This window comes from Panulirus ornatus, chromosome 4, assembly GCF_036320965.1.
Source record: "Panulirus ornatus isolate Po-2019 chromosome 4, ASM3632096v1, whole genome shotgun sequence".
Lineage (NCBI taxonomy): Eukaryota > Metazoa > Arthropoda > Malacostraca > Decapoda > Palinuridae > Panulirus > Panulirus ornatus.
In genome coordinates this window covers 64,577,099-64,598,864 of record NC_092227.1, presented here as the reverse complement: position 1 = coordinate 64,598,864, position 21,766 = coordinate 64,577,099, and the positions used below count along the sequence as shown (strand labels likewise).

Sequence of the window (21,766 nt, the reverse complement as noted above, 5' to 3'; positions counted from 1 at the left end):
ACAACAGAGCCGACTCCTTTACTAGTTAAAACTTTCAGTCATTATGAAATTCGTAATCACAAAAACCTAGAGATCCACTGAACGAGATAAATTTTGTTTCTAATTAGTAAATTCATGATCATCGGTACAGATTACTGTATAACTAGCATCACCGATTTCGTTGCCCAAAGGCTGCTCCTCTTGTCATTGAAACAATTATGATCACAGATTACGTTCCTCCACTCATCAATCAACACAAGCACAAGGTCGGGTGTTACTACTGTCCTGATCATGGAACGTTAAAGTGGTGGCCGGAACCATCCCACACTCACCATGTCAGGATTGCTGGTCTTACTTTCTGTCTCATCAAGACGGGACTACCGGGCTAGTCCTGCCATCTTCTCCTTACAGGCATCATACACTGGCTGAAACCTCACTTATTTTCTTCACAAAAGGTCTCTTGCCACCTCCTGTCTGCTCAACCATTCTTAAATGTAATCAACGATAGAGCCAGACAAACCTATGTATGACCCCCAAAACCCGGCGTCATAAGATACAAAGTGTCTCCGGTTTCCCACCTAACTCTACTGCCAATGTCCCCTACACTTTTTCTCCTTTTTTTTTCAACGATTTCCTTCCTTCCACAAATAACCAAATACACTCTCTAATGACTCAATCCTGCATTCCTCCACATCCTTCAACTCTGCTCCTTCCTTTCTCACTCGATCTGCATCTCGCAATGTAGGGTTTCCAAGGTAAAGTAAAAGTTACAGTAATACCAAATATATTCCCTAAGTCAAGATGTCTAAGGACATGCCGAGATGAGGAGGGATTCAAAGACTTAGCAAACAGTAAATGTCAAAGCAACAAGACGATAGTTTGAGGGGTTAGAACGGTCACCCTTTATAGGGATGGTGCGTACCAACACATACTTCCAAAAAGAAGGTAAAGTGAAGGAAGGTTGGAGTCATCCAAGGTGGAGTTAAAGGAGCAACGGGAACGAAAGGGAGTTGTTATGTTTACGGAACAGAGATATAGTACCTTCAGGTACAGTCATGATACACACAAGTCACTTATTCACTCATCAATAATAAGACTACAAAACCCAATCTTCCATCGCTTGATATAATCTTTGCAACATATCCTCCTCCTCCTACTGTATTCTTCAACACAGAGAAGACCATAAACACAATTATGACCCCACAATCTAATCCAGCAATTACAGACATAATCCTAAACGCAAATCTTGTTGCTAAGCAACCCAGTCAAGGTCACAGGGCCCACTTCTTTAGTGACGAATACGATCGTGATCGTAAGAGCCTAATCGTTCTTACTACAAATCAATAATAAAGTTTCAGACAATCATGAACATAAACACAGTAATACAGTCATTACTTCTACTCTACACTGATATAATCATGAAGTCTGCTCCAGTACTTACCAGCAAAATTAAGACAGAGGGTTTCTCCTCTAGCCACCGACATAGTGATATTAGTGCATTTCCCATCACCATACAACTTCACACATTTACTTACCCAACTCGGTGAAAAATACGACAGCTCACCCCTCCACTCGTCGACGCAATCATATTCAAAGGAACCACTCGCCATAGAATCATGATGATCACATTTATGGTCCGAGGGCAAATCCACTCGCTAAGTCATCATTGAAGATGTGTTCACATGTGCTGACTCCACTAGTCATCACAGTCTTCCATCATCATCTACTTTGTGTTGCTACGGTCAACTTGTGCTACTGGAATACAACTCATGAAAGTGTGAAACACTTGTCTTACTTACCTGACGATGCTCAGGTGGGTAGTGGGTTCTGGAGGGCGAGCCGTCGAACACCTGCCTGTAGTGCTTCGGCGTGTAGTCCTCCCGAGAGCTAGAACGACCTCCCACTTCATACTCGTCGGCCACGGCGTCGTAATCCTCATGGGCGCGGCTCCCCTGCTGGCCGTACTCGTCCCGCAGGTCGTAGTCATCTCTCAGGCGTCCGGAACGAGGAGGATCATAGTCATAGTCATCCCTCACTCGTGCAGGGGTTGAGTCATAGTCATCCCTCACTCTGGATGAGGGGGGATCGTAGTCATCCCTCCCTCTGGGTGCAGGTGGGTCATACTCATCCCTGACACGTGTGGAGGACTCGTACTCATCCTTCACTCTAGACTGAGAGGGATCATAGTCATCTCTCACTCTAGACGAAGGAGGGTCGTAGCCGTCTCTCACCCTGGGTGGAGAAGGGTCGTAGCCGTCTCTCACTCGAGAAGAAGAAGGGTCATAGTCATCTCTCACTCTAGACGGAGAGGGATCATAGCCGTCTCTCACTCTAGATGGAGAAAGGTCATAGTCATCTCTCACTCTAGATGGGGAAGGGTCATAGTCATCTCTCACTCTAGATGGGGAAGGGTCATAGTCGTCTCTCACTCTAGACGGAGAAGGATCATAATCGTCTCTCACTCTAGATGGAGAAGAATTATACTCATCTCTCAACCGTGAAGGATCGTAATCGTTCCTTAGTCTTGAGGATGACGGTGGTGGTGGATCGTATTCCTCCCTCACTCTGGTGGAAGGTAGAAGGTCGTATTCTTCACGACCCCTGTTACCCAGGTTGTCGTAGTCGTCGTACTGACTGCGGGCGTGGGAGAGGGCGGACCTCTGCGAGTAAGCGTGGTGAGCGGGGGCGTGGTGGAGGGATTTGGGCAGAGATTTTCCACCAGCGGCGCCGTTGAGTTCGCCTGTGTGACTGTGGCGCCGTTGGGGCTGTGGCGGGAAGACGTACTGTTAGTGTCACCGACAGAGCCAGACTCTTTAAAATTTGCATGTGTCAAGGCTAACATTTTTTGGTTAAGAATTACTGTTTTGTTCCAGGTATATATATATATATATATATATATATATATATATATATATATATATATATATATATATATATATATATATCAGTTTTGACATTCCTAGGGTGAATGAGAATCATGTAACTTGTAAGAATTATAGAATATATATATTTTGTTCTTTTTAAAGAAATGCTTTTGAGAAAGAACCTGAACTTCTGTTAAGGATAATATGCAATAATTATTTGTCACCATCATTCAAACAAACAGCAAGATGTACTTATTTTATGCTAGTTCAAGCATGAGTTTATTGTATCTATTTAGTTATTATAATTTTTATAAGGGAACTTTTTTTTTTCATGAATAAGACAATCCATTTCTTAAATGTATACCTTAGTATTGCCAACTAAATCTTGTGTTTTGGGTAACAGTCTCTCAGAATATCGTTTCTGAAGTATTTTTTGTTGTTCTGGCTGAATTTTATGTCTATCTTCCTGTTCTCTATTCATTTCAAAATCTTGATCATCAAGTCTACGAGTCTTGTCGTTGTCTGCCCAAGTCACCCCTTCTACGGTAGTTCCATTTTCTCTTATTATTTTACCGTTTCGTTTTCTTTCACAACGAGCCCGCCCAACGTCTCTTCTTGGGATAATGGCTCCGTTACTCATTTCCACACCAGAATCCTCGCTGGGAGTCTTATTGATCTCACGAATATTGTGAGGCACATCGGCCTCTCGCTTGTCGTTCATCAGTTCTTCCTCTTGACCATCATCAATAGCAATACCATCTTGGATATCGATGCGGTTGTACATGTCGATAAAGTCATCCAATTTGGAGGTTTGCCCACCATATGCATCGGTCTGTGTGTGATATAGAAAGTCTGGATTGTAGCGGTACAACATAACTATGGGTTTTTTTTTTAGCACAAGCTATCACAGGGATTACCGTACTCACTGCTCAAGTGTTCGCTATTAGCAGGTTATAGTGTAGTTGCATCTGAGGGTTCTGTTATCTAAAGTTACCACTTAATGCAGTACACAGGCTCCTACAAGTTCTTACAAGATCGAGCCACTAATACTTCGAGCTCACTTAGTTTTGTAAGAGTTCAGGTGCGACATGGCAAAAGCAGTTTGACGTCACTACCCAATCCAAACAGTCAGGCGGGACACAGAGTATATATATGGGTTGTCCTCTTGCAGTTGTCATAGGACGTGGACAGGACTAAATCTACTATACAATCTCTATATAGAATTCTTAAAATGGCTGTGTGTATGTGTGTAATATATATGCTAAAGTTGCTAAATCTAAATACTCTCGCATCTCTTCTAGAGTGGCTGAAGATGAAAAAGTTCTAAGCTGTGAAAGGATCTAGGATCTAGTGCATCTAGATATATATATATATATATATATATATATATATATATATATCACTATATAAACAAACTTGGGTGGAGGGAAACCAAGGTGCGAGTCAAAATGTCTACGAGAGGTGCACCGGGCTGGCTGGGGAGGTAGCGCTAGGCTGTCCGTTGGGGTATGGGTGGAGTCTCACAGTTGAGGAGGAAAGTAGTTCTCGTCTTGGTCGTGTTGTTGTGCTCATGCAGCTCAGGTTATGGTTGCAGTGTGGTGATGGCGGTCGTGAAACATATTTCGTGAGTCCAATTAAAAAAAAAAAAGGAAAGAAAATGTAAAGATATTTCTTCACTCTAAGGCTACACTGTGTGTCTAAACAGCGAAGAACATGAGATGCATATATATGTATTCTTAGCCTAGATTATGTCACATGCTGATGACCCTGTGATCATAATCCAAGATGGTGAACCACACGTAGACACACATGTTACATGCAACTCTCATCCATACGTTGGTCATCATATCTCAAAAAGACACAAAGTAATATTACTCATTTCTCTTTCCAAATAAAAATCCTCTACTGAGATCCTTCTTGGCTGTAGTTGGCTGGCAGTAAAACTAGTGCACAGGTTGAGAGACATCTAACGTCTCATGAATGACAAATATATATTATATATATCCATACCATTCACAGACCCCTCCATATTCCTGCCATAATTAGTGCGACACTGACAGTACAATGTTGAGTTAATATAAACATAAACTAAACACAGTTCTTATGATCAGTATGTTATTATTTGAATATCTGATATTGAGAATTAAGAGGATGATTGCCGATTCAAAAACTGCTTTAAAAGAGGGGGAATCTAAGATGTCTGTGCTTGAATACACATTAGTGGGTTGGTGTGCTACATTTCAAGATTAGTACCATTCTTTCTATGATTAGTATCTCATAGCCAAACTATCTACAGCTTCTTTGTTAACAACATCTTATATGTGAACATAGCACTAAAGGACCATTCTGTAGCTCTACATGTGTTCTCTGCTAGGTTAGAACATTCTTCTCTGCTAGGTTAGAACATTAAGTTACTCTTGATATACCAAGAGTCTCGCCTCTTTCCAGCAGAGCAATCAAAATTCTTTGGGGTTTGAGAGGTGGGGTATTTTAAGAGGTGTTACATCTACAGATTTATTTCGACATGACATACAGGGCTAGACTACGCAAATGGTACAGTGGAACTTCCTACAAATAAATCTAAAAATACAATGCTGATCTTTGCCAATCCCTACAGTAATGTACAGCATGAAACACTCTTACGCCATGCTCCAGCACAAGATTCTATAGAAGGTTCATGGAGAGTTGAAGAAGGTGTGCTGATTTGGTCTCTACATTATTGAACAATTCAAGAAAATCTCAAATGCGAAAAAAACGGAACCATGTAGGGAAAAGAGCAGTTCAATCTAAAGCTCAGTCAATCCATTCATTGTTCCTCAAAGCCGTCAGTGACCAATAAGAATAAAAAATTTAAAGACTGTGCAATTTGGGGGGGTCAAAATGGGTAGCGTGAGTGCCGTGGAAGGGGAGGTCAGGGGGGGTCAGAAAAAGTGGAGAGAAAGGTTGTGCAGCACAGCAGGTCATAACATGCCTGTTATTTATCACTCTATTGGTCAACCACTGCTGATTCCTGGTCGTGTGGCTCCAAGTGTCACCAGTACCTCACTGACACAAACCCTGTGGCTTGAGGGTTAGGATTGTGACTTTCACTCAAGTTACCGTAAGACTGTACGTGGCCAAATGGGGCAAAACATTTCAGAAAGATGAACACAGTGAGGGTAAAGATTAATAAGATTACACCAACAACTTCACAGTCTCTGACACATAAGCATTATTCCAGTCCAACAAGAATCATTATAGATCAATTAAAACAAACTGGACCGGTTCCAGTATCAATTTTGGATTTTAATCCCATTTACAGAAGTCAATCAACGTGTCGAAGGGCAGACGAGTAGCATATGATGGATTTCGTAAGGCAATCATCGCAAACAGCATTATGTCGGTAAACTTATTACATTACGATGCTGAATGTAGTCATGACATCAACATGAAAGATATTCTTGGTTTCTTTCGCATGACAGTGTTTACAAACCTTGCTGAAAATCAAGAAACTGAACCTGATATGAATAATCGTCATTATCATTATTTTCTGATCCTATTCATTTTTGTAAATCTCTTTGCAGTCAGTGATTGCTCTCGAGTCAGCTTTTTTTAGGCTTTGTTAATCAACAGATGTTGTCATTCTAATTATCTTCTCTGTCAGCAGGTTAATGTACACTGAAAGACAACTAAATGTATGGCCTCACAGTCTTACTTAATGAACTAATTTGAGAAGGAAAAAATCTTAGCATTTAGTGTCCTGGTAACTGGTCATCCACCTTACAATAATGAAGACATCCAACACTTGCTACTCCAGCCGCCCTGTATTCTCTGTACACAGACGCACACACATCACCACAATCTATGACCAGTGGTTACGACTAAAAACTCCTTAAAAGTTTTAAAGGAAAAGATTTGATCCTCTGAAAATATGAAGCAAAGTGAATCTGGTACTAGGAGCAAGGACGCCTCGCACTGTAGTGTGAGAGGAAACATGCTACTCCGTACTGGGAGCAAGGACGCCTCTCTCAGTAGAAAGAGCAAGGACGCATCATACTGTGCAAAAAGCAAGAACGCCTCACACTATACTGAGAGCAAGGACGCCTCTCACTGTGCCGATATCAAAGATGCTTAACATTATACTGAGAGTAAAGGGCGCCTCTCATTGTAGTGAGATCAAGGATGCCACTCATTAACCTGAGAAGGACACCCTTCAAAATACAGACAGCATGGACGCCTCTCACAGTACTGAGATGGAAGGAAGCCTGTCACGGCAGTGAGAGTAAGGATGCCCATCAGCATATTCAGAGCAACGATGCCTTTCACTGTACTAAGAAAGCAAGGACATCTCTCTGTGCTGGAGCATGGAAGCCTCTCACACTACCGAGCAAGGACGCCACTCACTGTATTGTGAGCAGGGACGCTCTCACTGTTCTTAGAACTGGGACACTTCTGTTTGTACTGAGAGCAAGGACGCATCTCATTGTACTGAAACCAAGATTACTTCTCACTGTACTGACATCGACACCTGTCACCGTACTGAGAGGAAGGACCTCTCTCTCTACTGAGTACAAGGACGCCTCTATGTACAAAGAATAAGGACGCCTCTCTGTACTGAGAGTAAGGGCGCCTTTCCGTACTAAGAACAAGGACGTCTCTCTCTCTCTGCACTGAGAGCATGGACGCCTCTCAAAGCAATGAGAGCCATTACTGAAAGCAAAGACGCCTCTTACCTTACTGAGATCAAGGACGTCTCTCATTGAAGTGAATAAGGACACCTCTCTCTGCACAGAAAGCAAGGACATCTCTCTCTACTGAGATCAAGGACGCCTCCTATGGAAGTGAACAAGGATATCTCTCTGTAGAGATCCAGGCCTCCTCTCAACGTGCTCAGATCAAGGACGTCTCTCCCAGTACTGACAGCAAAGATCCCTCTCCCTGTACAGACAGCAAGAACCACCTCTCCTTGTACTGATATCAAAAGCCTCTCTCACTTTATTGAGAACAAGGACGCTTCTCCCATTTCAGAAACGAAGGATTCCTCTCCATGTACTGAGAACAACACAAGTTCTCCATCTACTGACAACAAAAATATATCCTCTCCGCGTCCAGGGACAAAGGGCCCTCATCCTTGTAATGGGGGCAAAAACCATTCTCCTTTATTTATCTCAAGGATCGCCCTCCCTATACTGAAAACAAGGACCCCTCTCTTTTTACTGAGAGCAAAGACCCCCACCCACCTCCCTGCACTGAGAGGATGAAGCTCTTTCTCTCTACTGACAAGATCTCTCCCTGCACTGAGAGCAAGGAGTTCTTGCTCTCTCCCTGTACTGAGAGTATGGTTTCTTCTCCATGAATTGAGAGCAATGATCCGTCCAACCTTAGTGAGAGAAAGTTTCTCTTTCCCATTACAGAGAACATGGATCTCTCCGTGTAATGGGAAGGAGATATCACCTCCTGATAGTGAAAGGAAAGAGCTTTCTCCCTGTCCAGTGACCAAGAATCCCTTTCTCTGCACTGAAAGCAAAGACTCTTACCCTGTACTCAGCATTGACCCTTCATTGAGCAAGGACACCTTTCCATACACTGAGAATAAGGTCCCCTCTCTCTGTTCTGATAACAATCACCCCTCTCCTTTTGTTGAGAGTGAGAACCTCTCTCCCTGCAAGGAGAGCCCCCTCTCACACTATCCCGAGAGAAAGGTCTCATCTCCCTCTACTATGAGGAAGATCCTCTCCACGTACTTAGAGCAAGGACCCCTGTACTGAGAGCAAGGACCCTTGTACTGAGAGGTGCTCCCACTTGTACTGAAAGCAAGGGTTCTTCTACCAGTGCTCAGAACAAGGACCCCTCTCACTGCACTGAGAACTAGGACCCCTTTCACGGTACTGAGAACAAGAGCCTCTCTCTAGAGCCCTATGGTGTCACAATCAAATGCACCCACTGTTACCTGTGACCGACTGCTTACGTCACATCTGGACTGAAAATGAATACAGGTATCAGTCGAATTCTGTGAACACGCTTAGGGAAAGGAGACGATTACCTCAGGTAAGGGGCTCTTTGAAAAAAAAAATTGAAGAAAATGCAACAGTGAGATACTAAAAAAATATTTATGAAATGCCATTTACTTCTGGATGAACCTTAGATTAACAACAAAACTCTTGAGTGAAATGAATAGAAAGGAAAATCATTGTATCTCAAGATCAATAAAACTGCGAACCAATTACTTTTACAACACTATTAAGGGCTTCTCTACGTACGATCACAGCAGTCCTACACTGGTTACATGTCATGAGGTGCTGAGTGACATCTCAGAAGATATCAAGCAATTACCACAACCAATACAGTCTTAAATGACCAATGACTGCTCAAGACTACGTCAGCCAAATCGAACTGCCAATGCATTGTGAAGCAGCCAGCCAATGACTGCCCAGAATTGTCGGCCGGTCATTACCGTCAGGACTCTGTGAAAACATCCAATGATTCTCAGAACAGCGTCAGCCAATCACTACTGTCAATTCACTGTGAAGAGCCAATGAATGCCCAAAGCGGCGTCAACCAATCACCATCCAGAGGGCCTGATCTTGGACGATCAATAACTTGCAAATGTTTTGGTCACGTGATATTACCCAACGACAATACAGGTGACAAACTGCCACTACTGTATTGTCCCGAGGACATTACTTCCGCAGATACCCTTCACCCTTCTCGTGTTTCTAATCTGAAATCTGACTCCTGGTATGAATGTGAATTTATCTTCCGAGATTGAAAGCCAATAATGAATTTGGAATGCCACAGGTCCTAATATTAGTGGTGTGGCCACAGGTATCAGCATTGGTTGATATAAATTTTTTTTTTCCAGTACAATAGGGGATGGAAATACATCACAGAATAATACAATAAAGAAATACTGAATACAGTTAAGACTCTACACAGATTTTGTCCCATTAATGAATCACTCCACATTACATACTTAATAAACAGGGATGAAGCAAGCTATACATTAATTATACATAAATGAACTCTGAGAGTCCTTAATCAAAAGTTCTCTTTTTATATATATATATATATAGATAGATATATATTTTTTTTCTTGGCATGGCAAAGAGAGTTAAATTCTTAAGAATTACTTCTTATAAATGTTAGGAATTTGGTTCAACTTTTAAACAAGTGTGATCTACTTCTCCCACAGCAGCTGATGTCATTACAGTCGACAATCTCAATAGTGTATAAGAAAAAAAAAAAGGTCTATATCCAACATTCTCAACCCAAGGGCCACCACATGCATAATGAGCTCCCACGGGAGAAGCTGATCACACTTGTTGCTTCCTGACATCATCACTCCGTGGAGGAGTGCGCAATGTGAGTGCGCATGAGGTCAGACGTGTCACTCTTCTACTGACATACTAATGTAATAATAACAATTGGAAAATGTAAGAAATAAGGCTTAGCGTATTTATACAGTTCACCAATTAGGTTGGTTCTCTCGTATTCATCATATAGAGGAATGAACCTAATTTCCAGTGACTGAAGGAATGAGATTCTCATATCAATGCACATCATACATTTACACATAAACCAATGCTACACTTAATCTCAATGAACCAAATTACAGATAAGAACCTTATTAAGGACAGACCAATGCCTGGACCCTGAAATCGGCCGATTTTGTGTAGCAGAAAACCCCGATGACAAAGTCCTACAATGATGATAAAAAAAAGCTAGAGGTTTTCTAGTATATAAGCTATTGACTATCATGTAATTTCTAAGATCTCTAACTCTAGAATTAGTTCTTCTTAAGTCGACCAAAAAAAAAAAAGGGGAAGCCTTGAAAGCACATTTCTAGCAACCCGTGCGACATGAAACACGACGGGGTCACGCTGACACTGACATCTGGTTAGTCAAATTCGAAAACTTGGGCAAAGGCATCGGGTACTGAATCGGCCATAACGGTATCGGTCTGTCCCAAAACACATTCACATCAAAACATTTCAAAATATCATTGGCAGTCGAGGGCAGTGTTGATTTGTTTATCACAATCCCAACTCATCGCCGTCTGGCATCTCCAAAATTCAGTTTCATTAATGAGGTCATTAATGAGGTGCCCCCCAAAAAAAAAATATAGAAAAAAAAAAATATCCACGAGCACCTTATTCATAAGACTTCTATCACTCTACAGGTAAGTTCACCCAGGTCATATTAATAATATCGTGTGTCTGTCTTCGCTAAACATCAAATAGGTAAAGAAGACATTGATGCATACCAATACAAACACTCGTGTTCCTACAGCCCCATACCTCGCAATATAACATAAATTCACAAACACTGTCACAGACATTACAAAGAGTTTTTTCATAACATCAAGAAGTACACCTCCTCCATCCAACAAACTCACACCACTTTAAGAAACCCACCTGACCGATCTGACATCACCATCTTCCCACTCTTTCCCGGTGCAGTCTCCGGCTACCACTGACAAAATAAATTGCAGTAACTTCTTAAGTGTCACCTGCGCCTCATATCTTAACCAAATCAGACCTGCACACATTGAAAATCAAAGGAGTTCAATATCTTCGATAGCATGAAGGTAAACACACGATAAAGCACCAACAGTAATACAATGTTAGGGGAGGAGGGGTCCCACATTAACTGGGCTTGGGTACCAACGCCTGTGGTATAAATAACTGATATCTCCGTAGTAGCACCATCGGTTCCTTCATAATGGCAAGATTGATAAAGGTAATGAATTAGGTAACCATTTCTGGGTATTTTCTCTAGGGATATAGACACATTCTGAGGGTGTTCTGAGTCGGGGGTCCGAACCCGTTTCGAATCATCCGTCATAACCTGAACTCACTATCAACAAGAAGTCATATTTGGATTCTGATCGTCCATAAGCTTTAACGACTCCGCCAGTTAAGAGGCCCACGGTTCTAGAGCTCTGGTGATGTGGGGCTGGACACCACTTACTTTAAAGGATCGAGCATTGGAGTGGGACTTGAGGCTGGCTGGCAGGCTGCTGCTCGTCGTGCCACAACACAGGGATCTGACCTGCTGTACTCACGCCACACCACGCTGACACAGCCCAGCCTGCAGGTTTAGCTTCCACTCACACCATCCAAGACTCGGCAACGTCTTGTGACCGATAGGCCATGACACAGTGTGAGTCCAAGAGTCCTCATCTACAGAGTGACTACTTTAAAACTCTTATAATCCCGGACGTGGGAAGGAAGATACATCAAGCCTGTCATCTAAGACGCCAGGATGACCTCTGTTGATCTCTATAAAGAATTGAAAATCTAGAACCAGACACTTGATCTGATAATACAATGCTTTAACTAGACTGGAAACTATGAGGACCCTTGCCTGATCCCTTCTCCAACACTTCTGTATAAGTGAACTAACTTCTCTTCCCTATGGTATGTAATCAGTTCTTATGTTTTCTTAGGCTTTGTGCGTGAGTATAGTTAGGCCTACAAGCAAAATAACGGTACGGAGGGGTAGCTAGAGTGAGTAATAACGCGACGCCGCGGTACACGCGGAACTTTCGAGTGCCGGGGAGAGGAGGAGGAGGAGTTGAACGGCAGAGTTCTGTTAGGCCAACTGCGACAGCCTCCTCGTTCACCTGGTCACACACACACACACATATACAGCTGTGTTTTCTCAAGTATGTAATATAGTACATGTGTTGCATAGTGCTGCGTCAGACTTGAAAGACGTTAATCAACTTGCATTTGTTAAAACTCAGGAATAGTGTATATATATATATATCCCTGAAGTGTCCATACGTTACTCTTTTTTTTTTTTTTTTTCATCTTGAGCGGATTCGTTCGATACTATCAACAAGACAACACACTTTTCACTTCCTCTTTGTTTGTTTTTATTTTGTTTTCGCTCATGTATGGTTCAAGTTTAAGAGCATTTCCGTGGAAGATACATTATAGTTTTACCTCACGTTGATTTAGCCTATCATTTTCCTAATATTCCCCTTGAAACATTTACTCTTTTAACATTCACCAGGCTATAGTCTCTAGTAATTTTAGAAAGACAAACCTCCTTAGGAATTCAACGTCCTAATCTTCGTGCTACCAATGTACAAACACCTTATCTAATTCAGCTTAGCGGTTGATAGGCAAAGCCATGCCTTATCACCCAACTCTTCTAGTTCTCTAACATCAAGGTATTCTCGTTTTCTACAGGACTACGCAACCAACTGCTTCATCCACCTTCCGATCGCTCCGGTCTTCTCCTCACCTCGTAAGGGACCGAGACACCTCATCAGAACCTCCCTGGAGGAGATTCAGTCGGATGCGTACTCGTCATCTCGCAGTGAGAGACTGTACCGTGTCCCCCATCACCTTCCAATGCGTCTCTCGGTGAGAGAGAACAACGTGTGTTCTTCCATTTTCACATGAAAGAATTTGGAATGAACGTCTCCTCACCTCCCGGTGAGAGAGATAGAGAGAGCCTACCACGTGGATCTCCGTGAGAGATCATATTAAGTGCGTCTCTTCACCTCCCAGTGAGAGACCATCTAATGTGCGTCTCATCATCATCATCATCATCCCTAGGTTCTCCTCCTCACCTTCTCGTGCATTCTGGCGGCGCCGCGGAACACTGTGGCGTCGAACTTGTCCTGGTCCTCCGGTCGCACCACCTCCCTCAGCTCCGTCAGAAGACTCAGCTGTGGAGAGACACCTCGTCACCACACGTAGCTGTGGAGGCGGTGCTGTGGCAAGTGTTGTCGATGGGTTTGATACTCTGGGGTGCGGGTTCATGTTGTGTGGTGGGTGTTGTTTGAAGTAGGGGACGATCACATCCACAGGGTGGTGTTAGGGAAGGTGTTTTAAAGAATGTATTCTGATGTAGAAGGGCACTACAGAGGTGTCATTTCAGAGGCACTGCTGTTGAGGAAATGGTGCTTGGGGATCGTTCTTCTAAGGGTAATACTGTAAGGGAAAGGGAGCTGGTGAGCTGTCATTCTGAGGGTGTTATTGCGACGGTGTTGTTAAAGGTTGTGGCAATCTTAAGGCGACTTAAAAGGGATTTCGTCGTGCAGAGAGTTGTCAGTGTAGGGTGCTGATGTAGGTGCTGTTCCCGTGAGGATGTTGTTCTAAGGGGGTTGTTGTTGTTGTTGTTGTTGTTGTTGTTGTTGTTGTTCTTGTGAGTTACTGTGGGTGGTGAGGGTCATCGCACATGGGTTGTTAAGTTTGATGCTTAAAGTGTTGTTGCTGTAATTGACGTAGTTTCTCTGTGGGTAGTTATGCAATAACCTATTTGTACCTACCTATTTGTACAATACTGGCAGAGATCTCTACAAACATGGATGCTGTTTTTAGTGTATGTAATCACCTACTTGTCATTATCTACTCGTACTGTACGGGAAGGGAGTTTTACACTCGTAGGGCCATATCTCTCGAGCCTTCTCTATCACAGAACTTTCTCAACTTTTGTATGACTTCAACATTCACTATCTCATAACTCTGTGTACTCCATTCATCCACTACCTTACACTAAAAAAATACTCCTTTACAAAATTTCGAACAAATTTGTTTCATGTTATGGCCTCGAGTTATTCTATGCTCCATCTTTTCGAAGTGCTCACTACATCTTTTCGAAGTGTTCAATATCTACATCATCAAACTGGCTATAAAACGAAAGTTTGTGATCAGGTCATCCCTTTACTCTTCCCTCAGTCTGAGTGTGTGTGTGTGTGTGTGTGTGTGTGTGTGTGTGTGTGTGTGTGTGTGTTTATAGAGGTTCCGTTGTGTCTGGGTGATTTCTTGTTGTCGAGACGAAATCTAATGTATGAGGGGATATTTGCCGCTGTTGGGAGGGTTGCTTGAGGGCTCGTACCGTGCAGGGTGCGCAGTTTGGAGGTTGTTGCTGGATGTGCGCAGTGTCGTATGGAATGAGGTGCTGTGGTGTGGGTGTTGTTGTCTGGAAGGTGGAGCTGTGTGTAGTATAACTTCTGAAAGTTGTGTTGCGTCTTCTGCTGAGTGTTACTGCGTTGGGGCGTATCGTCTGGAGGACGGTGCTACATCTGATGTGTTGTCTGGAGCTTGGTGGAGAGTTGGGTGGTGGGTAAGATTTGTCTGAACGTTTGTGCTGAGTGGGAACGAGGGAGACGGGTGCTGTGGGGGAAATGTCGTAAGGCGTGTCGTCTGAGTGTGGGGGAAAATGCCGCGTGGAAGGCAGCGTTGTTGAGGTGTCATGTGCTCGGTACTCTAGGTTGTGTTGTCAAGCGTATAACCTCTGCATTGTGGTACCGTGGTACAGTGGGGCGCTCTCAAGGGAAGTGTCAACTGCAGGGTTGGGTTGTGAGGGGAATGTCATCTGAACGGTGATTCTATGAAAGAGCGTCATCTGCAGGGTGGTGTTATGCGAAGTACGTCATCAACACGGTGCTGTTACGAAATGGGTGTCATCTAGAAGGTGGTGTTATGATAGAAGCATCAGTGGACGATGTTGTTATGACAGGAATGTCATGTAGAAGTGGCAAGAAGTGCCGTCAGGAGGGTAGCGCTATAAGAGTGTCATTTGGAGGGTTATGATGTGAGGGAAGAGTTGTCTGGAGGGATAAATAACGTTTGTGGATTGCTTCTGTACGGTTCGTTATCTCAGGCTGGGTTTGTGTGAGGAGTGCCGTGTTCAAGGTGCTGCTAGGGTGTGTGTGTGTGTGTGTGTGTGTGATATGTCATATGGGGATGTTACCATGTGATGGCTATCATCTGAATTGTACTACTGTGTTGAAGGTTTGAATGTCGATGGAAAGTGTTTCTTTTGAGGATAATGCTGTGTATAGGGGTATGGTAAATCTGGAATGAAGAAATGGGTCTGTGAACTGGAAGCTGTGGTTGGGTGTGTCTACTGCAGAGTGGCGCTGTGTCGTGGTTCTTACCGGGAAAACAGGTATTGTGTTGGGGGCCATGTTTGAGAGATAACACTGTGTTATGACGTCGTCTCGATAGTGATGCTGAGTAGCAAGTGTCATTTGGAGTTTAGCTCCGCGTCACAAGAGTTGTCTGAAAGGCTTTGCTCAGCGAGTGTTGACGTTGTATTGAAATTGTCGCGGGGAGAGGCAATGTAATAGGCGCGTCGTCTGTAGTTTGGCGCTGTGATGGATTTGTTTTGTGGAGAGTGGTGTAGGAGGGAGGTCCTCTGGGAGGTGTTGCTGTGCGAGGGAGGGTGTCGTGTGGCGGGAGGCATCTGCAGAAAGCGTCATCTACTGGAGAGCCTTGCATGCTTGTCGTTGTGTAGGTGGTGTTGCAAGGGGGGGATGTCATCGTCTTGGTGGTGTTACCATGTGGTTTAAAGGGGCTGGTGGGAGAAGGACTGTTTGTGGGGAAGGAAAGTGCCACCTGTATTATGTAAAATGTCGTCTGGTAGAAGGATTGTGTTTAGTGTCAAGTGTTGTACGCAGTGTATTGCCATGTGGGAGGAGTTTTTTTTTTTTTTGAGCCAAGGTAGTGCTATGAGGTAGGCGACGTCTGAAGTGGTACTATGTTGTGGGCGTCTTTCTTGGAGAGATGCTGTATGGCAGGCATCGTTTGGAACGTAATGCTATGTGCTGAGTGCCTTCGGTGGGAGTTATCGGCTGGAGGCTGGAGCTATGTATGGTGTGGCGTCTAGTGTGTGGTGCTGAAGGGGAAGTGTAGAGGGTTATGTGGTGTCATGTGGTGAGGTTTGTGAGGCGGGTGGTACTATGTGGGAGGTGTAGTCAGCTGGTTAGCGCTATGTAGCGTCTTCTGGAGGATGATGGCGCTTGGAGGTGTTGGCTGGAGGGTGTGATGTGTGGTAGATGTCATCCTGAGGGTGGTGCCATGCAAGGACGTTGTCTAGAGGGTTCTGTTGTGGGAGAAACTTCATCTGGAGTTTCACAATAAGTTGTACGTGTTGTCTAGGCGAGTTTTGCTGCGAGGTTGTCGTCTCTGAGTTGGCACTGTGTTGGGCGTATGGTCTGGAGTGTGATGCTGTGGTTATCTCTTGCAGAAAGTTCTACTTCATAAAGCTGTCGTCTGTCATGTCAATTCGTGGGGGAATGCCGTTTAGGAGTATTGTGTTCTAGGCCATATCGTCTGGACGGTGGTAAGATTTGGGAAATGTCTTGCGGTGGGTGGAGATGTGTGGGAGATGCTGGCTTGGTGGTAGTAGGGCTTTGTGAGCAACGTCATCCGGAGGGTAGTATTGTAAGGGAGAGGTGTTGGTCCATACGGTGCTGTATTGTGCCGGGTATTGTCTGCAAGGCTAGAACGACGTGGGAGGAGCCGTTTAGGAAGAACGTGCTATGTTGGAGGTATATGAAGAGTGGTGTACTATATAGGATAAAACGTCTGGAGAGGAGAGTAATGGATGTAAGGTTTCGTTCAGAGGGTGGCTTTAGGTGGAAGGTGTTGTCTGGAGAGTGATGCAATGTTGGTGTCAGCAACAGGCTGGGCTACGCTGCGTGAAGGAGTCGTCTGCCGCTATGTGGGGATGTCTTCTCGAGTGTGTTACTATGTTGGCGCAAGTTCACTTGGAGGATGAGACTATGTGGGAGGTGACAGCTGAATACTGGTGCTATGTGCTAGAGCATCGACAGGAAGGTGACGCTATGGGGGGTGTCATTTGGCAGATGCTATGTCAAGGATGTCGGCAGTAGGGTGGTGCTATGTGATCGGTGTCGTCTGAGAGTAGTGCTACACAGGCAGTGTCAACTGGAGTGTGTGGTGGTATGTGGAGGGTGTCAAGACGTCGGTGCCAAGGGCACGTGTCATCTTGAGAACAGTGGTGTGGAGGAAAGTGCTATAAAAGGAGTATCGTGTGGAGTCAGTGTTGAGGAAGAGCGTCTTGTGCTTCAACGGAGTTGGTATATGAGGAGTTGTACCATGTGGGTGTGTCGTATATAAGGACGAACTATGAAAGGGGTGTCCTTTTGGAGAGCGTGTGCCATGTGGTAAGTGTCGTGTGGAAGGTGGAAATATGCGATAGGTGGCGTGTGGAGGGTGGAGCGATGGGGAAAGGTGTTTCCGGCTGTGAGGAGTGGGGGGAAAACGGTGTTGTGGGATGGTGCCGTCTGAGGCTCCCAGTGTGCTGCAGTGTGTGTAATTACTTATTCGTATGGGGCGGAGAGGGACTTCTACTCTTGTGTGTGTGTGTGTGTGTGTGTGTGTGTGTGTGTGTCTGTTATCCTGTGCGTGGCAACAACTGCTCCTATGGCTGGTGGTATGCATATCAATATGACTTAGTTTATGGGACCTTAGTGTTGAAGGCCTTTATCATGGAAGTATATGCTGTCATCTATAGAGATGCTGCTCTAAATGGGGTGACTGCTATATGTGTGGGGCCTTTGGTGAGTGGGGAGGATTCGCCATTTACGCAGTCAACAGCAATGTGTAGGGCTAACGTGCACATAAGGTTACTGCTGTGTTGGGAGCTGTGATTCACAGCTGGGTCATTGATCCGAGTGGAAAACAAAGGTTTGCGTGTCTGCTGATGGTTTCTGTTATTGCAGTGTGAGGTTACTGCTATGTTAGTTATTGCTGTGTGAGGTTACTGCTTTGTTAGTTACTGCTGTGTCAGGTTACGGCTATGTTAGTTACTGATGTGTGAGGTTACTGCTATGTTAGTTACTGATGTGTGAAGTTACTGCTATGCTAGTTACTGCTGTGCGAGTTTACTGCTGAAAGTTATTGCTGTGTGAGGTCACTGCTATATTAGTTATTGTTGTGTGAGGTTACTGCTGTGTTAGCTATTCCTGTGTGAAGTTACTGCTATGTTAGTCATTGCTGTGTGAGGTTACTGCTATGGTAGCTATTGCTGTGTGAGGTTATTGCTGTGTTAGCAATTACAGTGTAAGGTTACTGCTATGTTAGCCATTGCTGTGCCAGGTTACTACTATGTTACTTATTGGTGTGTGAGGTTACTGCTATGTTAGTTATAGCAGTGTGAAGTTACTGCTATGTTAGTTATTGTAGTGTGAGGTTACTACTATATTAGTTACTGATGTGTGAGGTTACTGCTATGTTAGTTACTGCTGTGTGAAGTTACTGCTATGTTAGTTACTGCTGTGTGAGTCTACTGCTGTTAGTTATTGCTGTGTGAGGTCACTGCTATGTTAGTTATTGCTGTGTGAGGTCACTGCTATGTTAGTTATTGCAGTGTGAGGTTACTGCTATGTTAGTTATTGCAGTGTGAGGTTACTGCTATGTTAGTTATTGCAGTGTGAGGTTACTGCTATGTTAGTTATTGCAGTGTGAGGTTACTGCTATGTTGGTTATTGATGTATGAGGTTACTGCTATGTCAAGTTTAAGTATGTGCAGGAGTATTCCTGTGTTCGACTATCATACTGTCAGACGTTCCTGTTGTGTGTGTGAGGAGTTACTGCCGTTTCTGAGTTACTGTTATGAGTGAAGAAGATGGTTTATGTATGTGGAGGTTGCTGCTGCCTGCGGGGCTACTGGTTGTTGTTGTGTGTGGGTTGTTGTTGTGTGTGGGTTGTTGCTGTGTGTGGGTTGTTGTTGTGTGTGGGTTGTTGTTGTGTGTGGGTTGTTGTTGTGTATGGGTTGTTGTTGTGTATGGGTTGTTGCTGCGTGTGGGTTGTTGTTGTGTGTGGGTTGTTGTTGTGTGTGGGTTGTTGCTGTGTGTGGGTTGTTGTTGTGTGTGGGTTGTTGTTGTGTGTGGGTTGTTGTTGTGTGTGGGTTGTTGTTGTGTGTGGGTTGTTGTTGTGTGTGGGTTGTTGTTGTGTGTGGGTTGTTGCTGTGTGTGGGTTGTTGTTGTGTGTGGGTTGTTGTTGTGTGTGGGTTGTGGTTGTGTGTGGGTTGTGGTTGTGTGTGGGTTGTGGTTGTGTGTGGGTTGTTTTTGTGTGTGGGTTGTTGTGTGTGGGTTGTTGTTGTGTGTGGGTTGTTGTTGTGTGTGGGTTGTTGTTGTGTGGGGGTTGTTGTGTGTGGGTTGTTGCTGTGTGTGGGTTGTGGTTGTGTGTGGGTTGTGGTTGTGTGTGGGTTGTGGTTGTGTGTGGGTTGTGGTTGTGTGTGGGTTGTTGTTGTGTGTGGGTTGTTGTTGTGTGTGGGTTGTTGTTGTGTGTGGGTTGTTGTTGTGTGTGGGTTGTTGTGTGTGGGTTGTTGTTGTGTGTGGGTTGTTGCTGTGTGTGGGTTGTGGTTGTGTGTGGGTTGTTGTTGTGTGTGGGTTGTTGTTGTGTGTGGTTTGTTGTTGTGTGTGGTTTGTTGTTGTGGGTGGGTTGTTGTTGTGGGTGGGTTGTTGTGTGTGGGTTGTTGTTGTGTGTGGGTTGTTGTTGTGTGTGGGTTGTTGTTGTGTGTGGGTTGTTGTTGTGTGTGGGTTGTTGTTGTGTGTGGGTTGTTGTTGTGTGTGGGTTGTTGTTGTGTGTGGGTTGTTGTTGTGTGTGGGTTGTTGTTGTGTGTGGGTTGTTGTTGTGTGTGGGTTGTTGTTGTTGTGTGTGGGTTGTTGTTGTGTGTGGGTTGTTGTTGTGTGTGGGTTGTTGTGGGTGGGTTGTTGTGGGTGGGTTGTGTGGGTGTGTTGTTGTGGGTGGGTTGTTGCTGCGTGTGGGTTGTTGTTGTGTGTGGGTTGTTGTTGTGTGTGGGTAGAGGAACTGTGTGAAGTGTTACTTGTGAGCGTGAGAGGTGTTGTAGAACGTGCTGATTGTCTTTCCGTGGAAACGAGAACAACTGGTGAGTATACGCGTGAGTGTTACTACGTGGCTATCTTGAGCATTGCTCTATATATGAAAGGTGATATACATATGTCGGATGTGTAGATGTTAGTGTGCGTTAATATATCCTGTGCGTTTCTGTGAAGTGTTGCCACAAGTGTTCAATGTTGCTACGTGAGGATAGTGTGTGTGTGTGTGTGTGTGTGTGTGTGTGTGTGTGTGTGTGTGTGTGTGTGGGGGGTGAGTATCCGATTGTGTATCGTAAGATGCGTGTCGTAAGAGTTACGACATGCGTGCAAGGGGCAATGCCCCGTCGATAATTCAGAGTGTAAGATGTGGTATCGAGTCTGAGCTGGTGTTTATAGATAGTGTTTCTGCATGTATAAGTGTTAGTGGGTGAGCTGATGTTGCTGTCTGTAGGTTGTGTATGTGTATGTTTCTGCCTGTATGTGCCGAGCGTTATCTATGGAGACAAATGTTGCCGAGTTTGAAGAGACGATATATTGTGATAAGTGTTGTTGTGAGGTCCTTTTTCACTAAGGGGTAATATTGATTCCGTTGTAGTGATTGTAGGACGAGTGTTACTGAGTGTATGGAGTGATGGTGTACGGGATGGTAGCGGTAGGAGGGCGAATGCTGTCACACACGAGTCGGATTGCCCCGCAGTGTGTGTTGATCGCTGGGATGTGTGTGTGTGTGTGTGTGTGTGTGTGTGTGTGTGTGTGTGGAATGGTGTTGCGTACCGAGAAAAACGCTGCAGTTGTCTTAGGGTCCGGCTAAAAGGGGCGAGTGTGGCTGTGTGTACGAGATGTTATTGTGGGAGAGTGGCACCAGTACAGGACGTTACTGTATGTGGTGCGTGTTTTGTTTCCGTGTGTACGAGGAGTACTGCTCTCTCTCTCTCTCTCTCTCTCTCTCTCTCTCTCTCTCTCTCTCTGTGTGTGTGTGTGTGTGTGTGTGTGTGTGTGTAGTGTCGTTGGGTCAGAGGTGTTGCCGTGTGTCGTTCGTGGTGCCGTGCGTCTGTAGTGTTGCAGTGCATGGAGAAAGTTGCTGTGTGTCGTTCGTATTGCTATGTGCAGCAAGTTTCATCGTACGAGTTAAATAACTATATATGTGTGGAACACATTACTGTCTATGAGGGTTCCTGTATGTCGGGAGATTCTATGTGTATTCTGCGCCTTCCTGAGTGCGAGAAGTTAAGCTCATGAGGACAATAGTGCTTTGTGTACATCGGCAAATGCTACAGGAGAGTTAGATCCCCGTATGAGGAGGAATATGCTTTAGGTGAGCTGGTTGATG

At 44.4% G+C, this 21,766-nt stretch overlaps 1 protein-coding gene across 1 annotated transcript in view; it reads right to left on the bottom strand.

Moving 5' to 3' along the window:
• The window catches only part of LOC139766738 (uncharacterized), a 1,106,342-nt gene that overhangs the window by 139,781 nt on the left and 944,795 nt on the right, over nucleotides 1-21,766 (bottom strand). Inside the window, 3 exon segments of the mRNA XM_071695663.1 lie at nucleotides 1,779-2,744; nucleotides 3,208-3,675; nucleotides 13,408-13,506. Coding sequence (XP_071551764.1) covers nucleotides 1,779-2,744; nucleotides 3,208-3,675; nucleotides 13,408-13,506 — 1,533 coding nt within the window.